A 13324-nucleotide genomic window follows, 5' to 3' on the forward strand; every position below is an offset into this window, starting at 1 on the left:
CTCTGTGTACTTCCTTCGTTTGAAATTCAAACTCGGAAGTAGGGAGACTGGTGTTGGGTATAAAATACCCACGGCCGAAGTCCTCAGTGGCATCGACTAAAGAACAACTTCACCCGGGCTCCTACGGGAGCCGGGCTCCTTCACCGAGAACTCCAACAACTTCAGCCGCAAGAAGACTCCGCCCGGGCTCCTACGAGAGCCGGGCTCCACCGCCGACATCGACTACAAGACAACTCCGCCCGGGCTCCTACGAGAGCCGGGCTCCGCCGCCGACATCGACTACAAGACAGCTCCGCCCGAACTCCTACGGGAGTCGGGCTCCGTCCTCAACGTCAACTGCTGCTAAGCCCCGCTCGGACTCCTACGGGAGCCGGACTTCACCTTTAACCTTGACTGCAGGAAAACTCTGCCCGGACTCCTACGGGAGCTGGGCTCCGTCACCGACATTGACTACAGGATAACTCTGCCCGGACTCCTACGGGAGCCGGGCTCCGTCACCAAGAACTCCAACAGCTTCAGCCGCAAGCAAACTCCGCCCAGACTCCTACGGGAGCCGGGCTCCGTCACCGACATCGACTACAGGACAACTCCGCCCGGACTCCTACGGGGGCTGGGCTCCGTCCTCAACAACGACTGCTGGTAAGCCCTGTCCGGACTCCTACGGGAGCCGGACTTCGCCTTTAACTTTAATTGTAGGAAGACCACGCCCGGACTCCTGCGGGAGTTGGGCTTCGTCCTCGGCTCCAACGGCTGCAAACAAATTTAGTCCAGACTCCTACGAGGGCCGGACTCCGACCGCTGTCGAACTTCAGCCGATGGATCTGCACCCCCTGGCAGGCCACCATAACGGCCACGATCCTGCTCCACTTCCTATGGCGGATTCCGCGCAGCTCCATCACTCCCTGACAGGCCGCAGTAACCATCGCAGCTCTGCTCCACTTCCTGTGGCGGATTCCGCATAGCTCCACTATCCCCTGGCAGGCCACAATAACGGCCACGAACCTGCTCCACCTCCTGCGACGGATACCGGGCGATTCTCCCATCCGCTGGCAAGTCACGACAACGGACGCTGCTCCACTCCCCGTAACTGATTCCACGTGGCGAGCTACGGTGATAGCCACGATTCCGCTCCACTACCCTTCGCAATAAATTTCCCCTGACTATGGGCGGCCCACGACCAGACGGTTACAAACGTCGCCATCAATCCGTTACCTCCTCCGCCTATAAAAAGGGGGATCCAGATACGTTATTCTCTAAGCTCATTTCTTATCTCAAAACTCTGCTAAATTCTCCGTTCGAGCACTCCATTCTTGTTGAGGCAGAGAACTGACTTGAGCGTCGGAGGGTCTTGCCGGAGCAACCCCACCTTCGGTTTAGACTTCTTTTGCAGGTCCCGGCGGCGACCGCGGCTTCCCCGACTCCAGCTTCTCTGGCGCAAGCAGATTTTTGCACCAACAGTTAATATGATTTATAAATTTGTTTATGTTATGTATTGAAAACTATGTTTATATAAATTACATAATGTATAATTTATGCATATGTAAGAGCATCATTGATTTATGATATATTATTATTATGAAAATTTTATTTTTTAATGATAATAATATAAAAATTTTATTTTCTAATGATAATAATTTTTTTTAAATGATTTATTGATACAAGTATAAATTTATGTTTGATCCAGTAAGATAATATAAGGCTTATTTACTGAGTTGGTACTGCTCATATCTTTTTTCTTTTTTTATCCAGATGAATATATAAGGATAGGAATAAAAGATGATCTAGACTTGAGAATCTGTGCTAGCAAGTTTGGAGATTTTGCAGCTGAATCTTAATTTATTGGATGATTATGGACTTGTAGTTAATTATTTATAAATTTTGAGATATGGATTTGACATATAATTTTGGATTTAGATACTCTGGATCAATTTTGATTTAATTACTTGATGAATGATGGAGTTGAATCACTTATCATATTTTATTTATGATAAATTTTAACTAATTATGATTATTAGATTTCGTGTTATCAAGAACAATATCCCCCGGTTGCATTGCTAGTGCTGATTTTGGAGCGTGACGCTCTATGCCTAACCAAAATTTAATTTCACTAGAAACAAACTCCATAATAGGCCAGGGGATGCTCTTAAAAATCAAAATGCAGGCTGCTTGTTTAGCAATTTGTACTTCTCAGGTGTCGGTTCCTGATTCGACTTGGAAATTCAGTTCTTCCTATTCAAATTGCATGAGATTTTCTTCCCTAGTTTTATACAATACAACATAGGCATCAAAGAGGAGAAGATGCCTCCTGACACCTAAGCTTTAGCTGTTATCACATAGCCCCTTTCCTCATTTCATCAGTTCAAATGGAACCACTGCTTCTATGTGAGAATAAAAAAACACAAGCCATTCTTGTGAACTCCAAACAACCCTTGGCCGGCCATACAACTCTCTCTATAAATCCACGGCCTCCTCTGGGATACCCACAACACTTTGTTCACAACCTCTTCTGGCCATTAAAACCAAAGCAAGCTGTTATCAACAATGGCCGCTAACACCCTCAGCCATGCCTTCTTCTTCCTTCTACTCTCCATTGCAGTCCCACTTGTTGCTCGGGGCAGCGACCCTGACATCACCTCAGACTTCATCCTCCCACAAAACCTCACCTCGAACCTAATCGATGGGAGCTTCTTCACCTTCACCGGCATGCGGACTCTACTAAATAGCGATGAGGTTAAGAACTTTGTAGTGCTCAAAGCATCCATGGCCGAGTTCCCAGCCCTCAATGGGCAGAGCGTATCCTACGCCGTCCTCCTTTATCCTCCGGGCGCCGTCAACCCCCCTCACACCCATCCTCGTGCTTCTGAGCTCTTGTTCCTCGCCGGCGGCTATCTCGACGTTGGCTTCGTCGACACCGCTAACAAGCTCTACGTTCAGACTCTTCAGCCTGGGGACATATTTGTGTTCCCCAAGGGACTGGTGCACTACCAATATAACAGTGGAAAAGGCCAGGCAATCGCCATCTCCGCCTTCGGCAGTGCCAGTGCCGGGACTGTATCAGTCCCTGTGAGTTTGTTTGCCACTGGCATCGATGACGAGATCCTCGCAAAATCCTTCAAGACTGATGTAGCCACGGTGCAGAAGATCAAGGCTGGGTTTGCACAGAAAGCCTAAAGCTCGAAGCAGATATTTGACGTACAATGAATACTACCTACGTTACAATATTTGAAGGCTGTACTCAGGGATTTGCTTCCTGTTTCTTGCCTCCAATATTCTTGTTTGAGTTCTCTTTCTAAGAATCCTGTTGGCTGACCATTGTTATTTATGTCCAATTACCCTGTTATTTTTCTACATGGCAGAAAGCCATGCAAGCTTCTGATCTATTTTTCTAGAGATCCATCAGTGGGAACCGAAATTCTTGCATGTGAAGGGAAATCATCAGTCAGAAATCAACCATCTGGATGAAGTTTGGATACAACCGAGCTAGCCAGCGCCATCATGCTGCTGCTCCAGGTTACAATCACCTCAAGACTAATATATTTCTCCTAAGTAGGTTATTATTAATGAATAATATTTATTAAAGATTTTACTGTGATGAGCAGAGCCAAGACTTCCTGAATTGACCATGATTTTACATTTAATCCCGGATAATTGAAATTTTTATTAATGTGCTTAAATCGGGATGGTCATTTGACATTTATTTCCAGCCTATATAATAGACATTTATATATAACAATGTATAAAACAGATCTAACTGTATACAAAAAAACAGACATAATTGCACCTGAAACATCATGCATAGAGGGACAAAACATAAAATGCTAATTATATGCAGGCTAAACATCATGGCGATCTAGCAAAGCATTGAGTGTAAGTCTAATCGAAACCGAACAAAGATTGCAGTATCTAGCATTGCCAACGGTGTTGCATGTAACATATTCCCCAGCAATTTAAAGGCAACTAGCTACATCAAAACTATAATATATATAACAAAACAACTGCTAAATTCACACTACGACTCAGGTAGGTTAGTATGATAAGAAAAGGTAATTTAATTAAGTAGGGATCTGATTTAGGTTTTGTTCAATTGGTTGGCGCATTATAAAATCCCTTGTTGCAATCCTCTAGTGGGGGGAGAACCAATTTATGCTGCACAATTGTGTGGATCCCATGCTCAAGCCCTCATGAATTGTACCGATCTCTTGCTGCTATGTTGTACAAGTAATTGAGCGGATACCATAGGAGCATGGCATTGCTTCAAATATTTAGTATGGACCATACAAGTCTCCAACTAGCGCCTCCATTTGCTAGGCAGAGAGATGTTTCATGGAACAATTCTTCCCTCAAAAAAATTTCAAACAGATCATTTTATAATAAAATATTTCATAAAACAAATAAATTGCTTATGTTTAAAAAATAATTCTTTCAAAATAATTCTTTCAAAAAATTCTTTCAAAATAATTGCTTATGTTTTCTCAAAATAATTCTTTCAAAAAATAAGGTCTTTGACCAGTCATTCAAAAAGTTGTTCGTTCTAAAGTTTCAGCATCGTAATGTTACTTAATGCTCCTTGTAGTTCTCCATGTGTCCACCAATCTTATTTTTTCGCTTTAAACCCCATTTACCATGTGGCATATAAAAGTAGTTTTGAGTAGCCTGCATAGCAACGCTTCATCCAACTTTAAGTTAGGCATTTATCATATTTAGGCTGCATTTGGACATCAAATTGCTTACCAGAGAAAGATAAATTTAACTATTGGTAACCACTACTGAATTAACTTGCTAGTCATTAAAGTTATCCAATATTTTGTTGACACTCTCAGGATTTGTGAGATAAGTAGTGGAAAGTTTATGTCATACTCTCTCATATGAAATAAATGTTAACCAGGTTAACCTACTTTTTGGGATGCTGACTAATTAAACTTATCCTAGCATTTTGGATTCTCATATGTATGGCTAAAATGCTAACCGTCCCTAACTAGCAGATAACCAGCATCCATATAGGGCATGTTATTTAGCTTGTTTGGTGTATGAAAAGGGAAGAAGTGGAACTCGGATATGGAGACACACCCTAGAGTTCCCATTCGTTCACCAATAATGTATAATTCATTTTACATGATCAAAATTTTTATACAATATTTTACACATTATTTGATATCATATTTTTTTTGGTAAAAAGGCCACTATTGACCAGATTTCATTCAATTTTTCAATTGGTTAATTTTGCCAATTCACCAATATAAAGATTTGCAATACAAGCAGAAATTCATTGGCTATAGCAAACTGAAGTACTTGAGATAGTTGTAGCTTATTTCGCAAGAGTACTCCACACTGATTAGTAGATCCAAGGGTATGGATGGCCTTGATTTGCCAAGGGGCTTCTGGAGTCTGAGAATATGTGATGGATGTGCCCAACACGAGAGATTCATCCACTAATAGCTTGCAAATATTATTTGCATCACCATCTAAATATTCATAGGAAGCTCTAATTGCTTCTAATTACTAAAAGTCATTGGTGCTTCTGTTTTCTTGGATGAACATGGTAATATTGGTATAGGTTTGCTTGGTAAATGATATCCTTTGTAATCTCTTACAATCAATCCAACACTAGTAGTAGTAGTTGATGTCACAGCATCTACATTACATTTGTGAAAACTAACTGCAGGAGATTGTCAGAATTTTGCCTTCTGCAGGAACTTGCTTGGAATACTCCAGTTGTAAATTAGTATTTGCTGGATGGTTCAGTTGGTTGGGGAAACTGGACTGCTCTTGTTATCAAATACCTACTCAACCGCCACAACCTGTTGCATCATTGCCCCCACCTCCTACCAATACACCTGCATCTTTTCTCCTCTAACCTCATTAGCATGGCTATTGCACCTCCTCCCATCTGTTTCTCCTCCCACCACCATCTATCCCTCATTGCCATCCACACATCACAGCAATTTGTATCCCAAAAGCGGCTCAATTTGTAATATATTGCACCACCTTCACCCTTTCTATATCTGAACATGTGTCCAAAATATATGACCGGAAAACAAAACTTGCAATGCTGCTTCCACTGTACCTCATCTTTACTACAGCCTCGTTAACATGGTCATTGCATCTTCCCCATTGTGCTCCTCTCACCATCGACTCTCTCTTGGAGCCATCCACTAAACATAGTTATATACTGAAAGTGGTTAAAACTGCAATTCAAAGGAACAACCATCACCCTAAAACCTCTCAATATTTGAATTGTCCCAGCCATAAGACTCGAAAAACTGGCAACCCTTCGTGAGGACACTGGAGAGTCTAAGCAGAAGGATCCCAAAGAATCTGTTCTTTCGTCTCATCTCCCAAATAATCCTCATTCTTTCCTTCCATCTCCCTTCCCACCCCCATCTATCCGTACCATACCAACGAGTGGTGATCGGAGATTACCCAATACCATACAACTGGTATAATTCGCAGGAACCCACCTGAAAAGATTAGGTGGAAGATGTGATTTAAATTTTTTGGCCCAAGATCTACCCGGTGCAAAGTCTACGCGAAACTAAATACATACCTCCATGATTCTCACACTCAGCCAAAGCAATGGTCATTGCCCACTACCATTGGTATCGAAGAAAAGATCAACCATCCTAGTGACAAGGATGGAGACCACAGAGGTTCAAAGGAGAATCATGTGCCATGGCATAAAAGATTGAGGAGATATTTGGTTGAGGGGAGTTGGAATTTGAAATTGAAAATGTTTGTCTTTCATTTCAACTATTTGATTGAAAAAAATCTCATTATGATTCTAGAGTGGAATGAAAATGATCCACTCCCCCCTAAAGATTCAAAGTTTCATTCCGATTTCAATTTCAGTCATGAATCAAATGCTTTGAAAAATTTAGCCATTTCAATTCCAATTCATTCCGATTTCGATGTCAATCACGAATCAAATGCTTTGAAAAATTTAGCCATTCTAATTCTAATCTATTCCGATTACGAACTAAACACCGAAGGGAGGAGATAGGCAACAGAAGGGCTCAATAGTATTTTCTGAACAGTAGGCTTGTCGCCACCCACACCTTCCCCTATTTTTTCCCAAGGCAAATTCTAGGACAGTATGATAAACCATTGTTGCTACCTCCACTTGTTTAAGGTGTTTTAGTTACACCAAGCTCTTAGTGAAAAGGAATACCGAATAGGCTAGGGCTGGAACTGGGCTCAGACTGGCCCAATTTTGGATCGGGCTTCATGCTAGATCCGAAATAGTTCAGACTGAGCTTGGACCTAATTATAGAGTCCATTTATTTTTTGCACAGAACTCGTGTATATCTTTAATCCGACCCGACCCGAGTCCAAAGTCTAGCCCACAAGAGCTCGATCTGAATCCCTTGTCCGGCCCTAGGTCCACAAGAGCAAGGTGGGGGGGACGCGCAGCAAAAGAAGGGAGGCCAGACTGTCTAGATCGTCGAGGCACTTGATCTTGGAATTGACGACATCGGCAAGAATAGAGGTGACAGTGGAGGGGGCGGCGACGGAGGAGGTGGAGGCGAATCTGGAGTAAAGAAGGAGGCAGCGGCAACAATCGAGGGTGAAGAGCTTCCGAATCGCCCCTAAGAGTCTAATCGAGTTTCCTCTCCCAACTTGGATTGGTGAGAGCAAGGTGGGGGATGCGTAGGAGAGAAAGAGAAAGTCCGAATCGTCGAGGCGCTTCATCTTGACGCTAATAGCACGATTGAGGACGGAGGTGACAGTGGAGGGGGCCGCGACGGAGGGGGCAACATGATGAGAGAGGTGGAGGCGGATCTGGACTCTGGAGAGGTTAAGGGGGAGGCGACAGCAGTCAAGAATGAAGAGCTTCCATATCACCATTTTTGCGAAGATTTTTTCACAAAAATTAGGGTAAGATTTCGCTGGAAAAGAAAAGCTAGAAAGAAAAGAAGAGACAAGCGGCTGAGAGAGTAAATTGGAAGGAGAAAGAAGTGGAGATGAGAAAATTTGATTGGACTGACCAAATCAGATTTAGACCGGACTCGAAAAGGGCTCAACCGAAGTCTGAAAAAAAATTTGGATTGACCTCGAAGAGAGAGGCGGCCCGGCCCGGCCCAACCCACTTTCAGCCCTAGAACAGGCAGGTGATGGAAGAAGTCGCTAGATAAGAATCGGGATCTAGTGTTCAGAAGCAACCTAAACACATATTAAGACACCTGAACTCCTATGTAGGACACCTGTCCTTGCCTCCTTAATTTCAAGTCACTTGTCTCATCTCCGCCCTTTCCCGCGCCTCGGTCCCCTCCCCGTCCAGAGATTCCATATCTAAGCATTTCCCATCTCCGTCCCTGTTCTCTTAATTCCAGCCATACGAATCTTCGCTAGCGCCAATCTTGGTCCAAGCTACCACCCGCCGTGCTATTTTTATACAGCCAACTTTCGAACAAAGGGTTTCTTCTGAGGAGCTCCAAGGAGGAACATTGCCAGGCAAACAGTAGCAAGACGCTACTGATGCATACTATGTCCATAATGTGACGAGTTAAAAATAAGATCACTTGTTTCTCCTCCTTTTAGGAATGAATACTGGTTTATATTGTTGGATTCAGTAACTGAAGTGACAAGCATTCTGTAAGAACAATCACCAAGGGTATAATAAAGCAGGATAATACTCGAGATTCAACAAAATGCTTAGTTTCTTAATCTTCATCGGTCAAAGAACTGAATGGATCAAACAACAAGCTCAAGGTAGTCTGACATTCATATTACCAGGAAACATTAAAGTCCAGATTCCAAGCTAATCAGCTAAAATTTCTGAATTCCAGGGACAAAATAAACTTCATCCATGCAAGCATTTACTTGATCTTCTTCTTAGGCCTCAGCTGCAAAACAGTAAAATTCATTTATGAGATAAATGACTCATGGCACTGTTATGGTTGTCAGGTTTTACCAAAACAGGTCAAAACATAACCAAAAATATGGGCCAATTTCATATTGTTATTGTTTCTTCGTTTTCAAAAGCTTGGGGAAAAACCATTAAGACTGAATAAGATGTTGATGAAATGTACTTATTTTTCGAAACTATTTGTAAAATTTTTAAAACTTTTGGTAGCAAAGATTTATTGCTTTGAAAAAGAGTGAATTGACAAGAGGGATGGGAGAATTTCTGGCAAATCCCATCTTCAAAATCAATCTCCATATGCGATTTCACTAATTTGTAGAGAAACAAAAATAATGCCAGACTGGCCCTGAGTTTCTGAAACACTTGTTTGGATTGTTTCACAAAAACCTATATTGAAAAATTTAACAGCTCATGAATCCTCTATGAAAGAGTAGGTTCGCCCATTTCTTTCATAAAACCTATTATTATTTAATTACTAATAGACAAGAAAACAGGTGCATAATGTAGACATGAAGTTGACAACAGAAATTAAGTTGAGGGCCCGATTAAAATGAAAGATTATCCACATTAATACTAACTGATAACCGAAATAGTGACCGTGCAATTCCCCCATGAAATCAACAACTACAGATTGGAGGAAGGACAGAATAAAAGAGGACATTACCTGGTTGCTGTGGCCACACTTCTTTTTGCGGCAGTTCACAGCCCTTGGATGCAACCTTGCATAGCACCTATAAAATCAGAAAAAGTCTGAGGTACAGCAATATTACTTCAGTGAATTTTCTTTTCTATTTTTCACCATGACTGAATATTACTAACATAAGCAAATTGTGTTCCAAAATTAATGTTCTCCTAGATGTAAATTTAGGTGAAGTACAAGGGGCAGGTTAATAGGCAGCTCAGGTTGCAGCAGGCCGAGAATGGGGGGAAGCATGACAAGTGTTCAAAAAATTCTTTAATTGTGTTATGTTTCCTTGATCAAGAACTCTGGCAACGGTATTGGGGTGAGATTCATTTGTAATAGTGCAAAACCCTAAGAATTGCATGAAAGATGTCCTAGTTTGACTTGACAAAGAATAGAGTTTGATAGAAATGCATGCCAGCGTTGACAGATAAGATAATTTATTAGTCATGGAAAAAACTTGAGCAGATGCAATTAGTCCAGAAATGCCTTTCAATAACAACTACAGATTAAAACTTATGACCAAAATAACCTGAGTACTCTTTTGGGGAAAACCATTGAAAAGTACAGTGTTGACAAAAGTAACATTTGAAATCTACCACATTGGATGACTGGATTTATAACATGCATCTAAAACTATAATCCCTTTTGGGTTGAATTGGACACTCAAGCTCCTGAAATAAATAGGGAGATGTAACTAGAAAGACTAAAATAACTTGTTCTGCAAATAGAGCTAGGGATCAATTATTTCATCACATATATAACTCTACAAAGGGGTTTGTACGATATATAGTTTCAAGTTCTATGTATAATCTAAACCTATGTCACTAAAACATGCATCTGAACTACTTCTAATCAAAGTATCAGAACTTAACAGATCCTTTGTGTTTAAATTTAAAACATTTCATCTTGAATGGCAAATTCACAGCTCTTTGCAGATAAGCTGACTAGACGCTATACAATATAAATAATTGCAGAAAAGGCCAAAACAAACCAGTGAATCTGCAACTTTAACAGCATAAACATCATTTAAGCATCAGTTGACTTTTGAAGTACAAATGGCAAGTCAGAATATCAATAAGCCTCATAATTTGAGCTCACAAGAGAACTTCACACATCTAATTGATTCATCACTCCTGCCACAGGTTCTCTTACATATTTGCTGCTACAATATATATTGGCTACCAATTGATGCATACAAAAAAAAAAGGAAATCAATTGAATAGTAAAGATCACAGGAACAGTCATATGCCAACAAATTAAAGTTTCATTTGATATACAATCGGCAAGTGAGAATATCAATAAGCATCAAATATTGAGTTCATGAGTGCACTTCACACATCTAATTGATACATAACTCCCGCCATACATTGTCTTACATGTTTGGCTGTCAAAAGATACATTGTCCTTTTGATGCATTAGAACATATATAATCAATTAATTACTAGAATGTCTAGAGTATGTTGATCATAAGCTTAAAAATATTTATAAGTCATCAAAATATATAGATGATGTATAATTGGCAGGTCAGAATATCAATAAGCCTCAAAAGTTCAGCTCATAAGATCACTTCACACATCTAATTGATTCATCACTCCTGCCAGATAATTTATCGTATTTATGGTTGTTAAAAAGGCATAATGCTTATCAGTGAATGCATCAGAACATTTGAAATCAGTTGTGAATTGGTAACTGACAAGAACAAGGGTGTTCATCAAAAGAATAGAATACAAAAAATTAAAAATATTTCTCAATTTCCATCTAATGGGAGATCCCATAAACACACAAAAGTGGGGTAGCACAAAGCTACTTGCTTGTCCTCAGGATTTGGATTTAAGGGTAAACCAAATGCCAAATTGAAATCTCCCAAACAAAATGAAAAGAGAAAGGTACCAGAGAAGGATACTTTGGAACCTAGGCATCAATATTCCATAGCCATGACTCAAAATGCTTCAACATGCTACACAAAAAGGAAGGCGATCTTAAGAGCCATTTCTAATTGCTTAAAAGCAGAGTATCAAAATTCGTAGCATGACATGCTACCATCATGGCACAAAATGATGGCATCACCACCAATGAAAATGAAAAAGGCTTAAGCCAAGAACATTGTGGATCCTCTGAACTTCTCAGGTCCCTGTGTGAAGCCTAGTAGTAGACCAAAAATAGCAGTCCCTTCACATTACATATACTAATCTAAAGAAAAAAGGAAAACCTATGAAAGCAAATGAAATCCATTGGCAGACCTACATAAACAAGAAAATCATGTGACTAGAGAGATGTATGACCAGATAAATGCAGACAACCATAAAAGGACAATTAAAGTTTCGGACTAGATTTCACTACTATATCATGCATTGCGTCTAACCAAAATATTAAACCTACGGTTTCAAACAACTAATATTCCAACTGAGGACAACAAGTAACAATGACTTATTGAGATGGCTAGCGTAGAAACATGAACAATCATCAGTACAAAACATAAAACAACTTGAAGCCCCAAAGATACAGCACTTTTAAGAAAACAAGTGTCGATGGATGGCACTTAATGCTACTCTGTTCTAAAAGCATCACAACTGTCACAAAACATTCCAATCACATTTGGACACTCCTGAGTTTTGCTGTTACGCCCGTGAAAATCAACTGCTGTTGGACCCCAAGAAGATGACAAAGTTTAGGCAAGACAAGATATTTGGACCTATGGTGACCTTGATAGCACATACAAAGCATGCAGGCAACAGCCTATAGCTCCAATAACAAGTTAGACCTTCTTCCAACGAAGAACCTCATACGCATATACCAACTAATATGCCTACAAACATTACAATCGTTTTCAGCTAGAAAACAAAAAGAGTTCGATAATAGACATATAAGATAAGTAGATAATACTCTTTATACACTTTAATTGACCAAAACAAGTTCAAAGATGAAAACTTTGGTACACAAAGAGGTCGAGAGATAAAGATAGCATACTTTCGGCAGATCATTTTGTCCTGGTTGTACTTCCTGGCAAGAGCCATAAGAGAGGGCTCTATGATTCCTCCCCTCAGCCTCAGCACCAGATGCAGAGTCGACTCTGCATCACCAAATCAGCCAAAATACTCGTCAATAAGAAACCAATTAAACAAAACCCTATAAATCTGGAACCACGAACCAATACAAAGAAGAAATTAAAAGTAACAAACTAAGGTCGAAAAATGGAACCTTTCTGGATGTTATAGTCCGCGAGGGTCCGTCCATCCTCGAGCTGCTTACCGGCAAAGATCAGACGCTGCTGGTCCGGCGGAATCCCTAAGATTCGGAGAAAAATAGTCGCAATCGTCAAAAAAGAGCAAAAATAGACTAGAGATTCCTCACATCAAAGAAGATCGGATCGAAGCAAGAGGAAGTGAGGGAGGAGGAGGAAGAGACCTTCCTTGTCCTGGATCTTGGCCTTGACGTTGTCGATGGTGTCGCTGCTCTCGACCTCAAGGGTTATGGTCTTCCCCGTTAGGGTTTTGACGAAGATCTGCATCGTTACCAAGATCTCTCAACCTCTCGCCCTCTTCTCCCCTCAAAAGTCCTGGAGATTGAGGGGTGGCGGCCCCGGTTATATAGACGCGCCAGACTTCGCCTCTCTAGGGTTTCATTTCGGGGTGGTAGAATGGCGAGATTGCCCCTCTTTGCGGTTCGCCTTCTAGACCTCCGGGTCGATGAACCAAACCACGAACCGGTCACGGTTTAGGCCCATATCACAACCCAACCAAGACCCATGGAGGTCAGGTATGGATCTAGCTCTGTTGGAC

General features: G+C 41.1%; 2 protein-coding genes and 3 non-coding genes across 5 annotated transcripts; 1 reads left to right on the forward strand and 4 right to left on the reverse strand.

Moving 5' to 3' along the window:
- Positions 1–2503: 2503 nt before the first annotated feature.
- LOC105061439 (germin-like protein 9-3) lies at positions 2504–3420 on the forward strand. Its single transcript, XM_010945480.4, has one exon. The coding sequence runs from the start codon at positions 2542–2544 to the stop codon at positions 3169–3171; it is 630 nt and encodes a 209-aa protein (XP_010943782.2). The 5' UTR covers positions 2504–2541; the 3' UTR covers positions 3172–3420.
- A 5216-nt stretch (positions 3421–8636) lies between these two features.
- Positions 8637–13123, reverse strand: LOC105061438 (ubiquitin-ribosomal protein eL40 fusion protein). The gene is made up of 5 exons (XM_073242343.1): positions 12951–13123; positions 12744–12830; positions 12513–12615; positions 9525–9591; positions 8637–8840 (listed from the first exon to the last, which is right to left on the reverse strand). Exons 1-5 carry the CDS (start codon positions 13051–13053, stop codon positions 8814–8816), a joined length of 387 nt encoding a protein of 128 aa, XP_073098444.1. The 5' UTR covers positions 13054–13123; the 3' UTR covers positions 8637–8813.
- LOC114912772 (small nucleolar RNA Z266) lies at positions 10599–10687 on the reverse strand. Its single transcript, XR_003798606.1, has one exon. It is a non-coding gene; the product is annotated as a small nucleolar RNA Z266 (small nucleolar RNA).
- LOC114912773 (small nucleolar RNA Z266) lies at positions 10823–10911 on the reverse strand. The gene has a single exon (XR_003798607.1). It is a non-coding gene; the product is annotated as a small nucleolar RNA Z266 (small nucleolar RNA).
- LOC114912771 (small nucleolar RNA Z266) lies at positions 11060–11148 on the reverse strand. The gene has a single exon (XR_003798605.1). It is a non-coding gene; the product is annotated as a small nucleolar RNA Z266 (small nucleolar RNA).
- Positions 13124–13324: the final 201 nt, after the last annotated feature.

Source organism: Elaeis guineensis, chromosome 8, assembly GCF_000442705.2.
Source record: "Elaeis guineensis isolate ETL-2024a chromosome 8, EG11, whole genome shotgun sequence".
In the NCBI taxonomy this organism is placed as follows: domain Eukaryota; kingdom Viridiplantae; phylum Streptophyta; class Magnoliopsida; order Arecales; family Arecaceae; genus Elaeis; species Elaeis guineensis.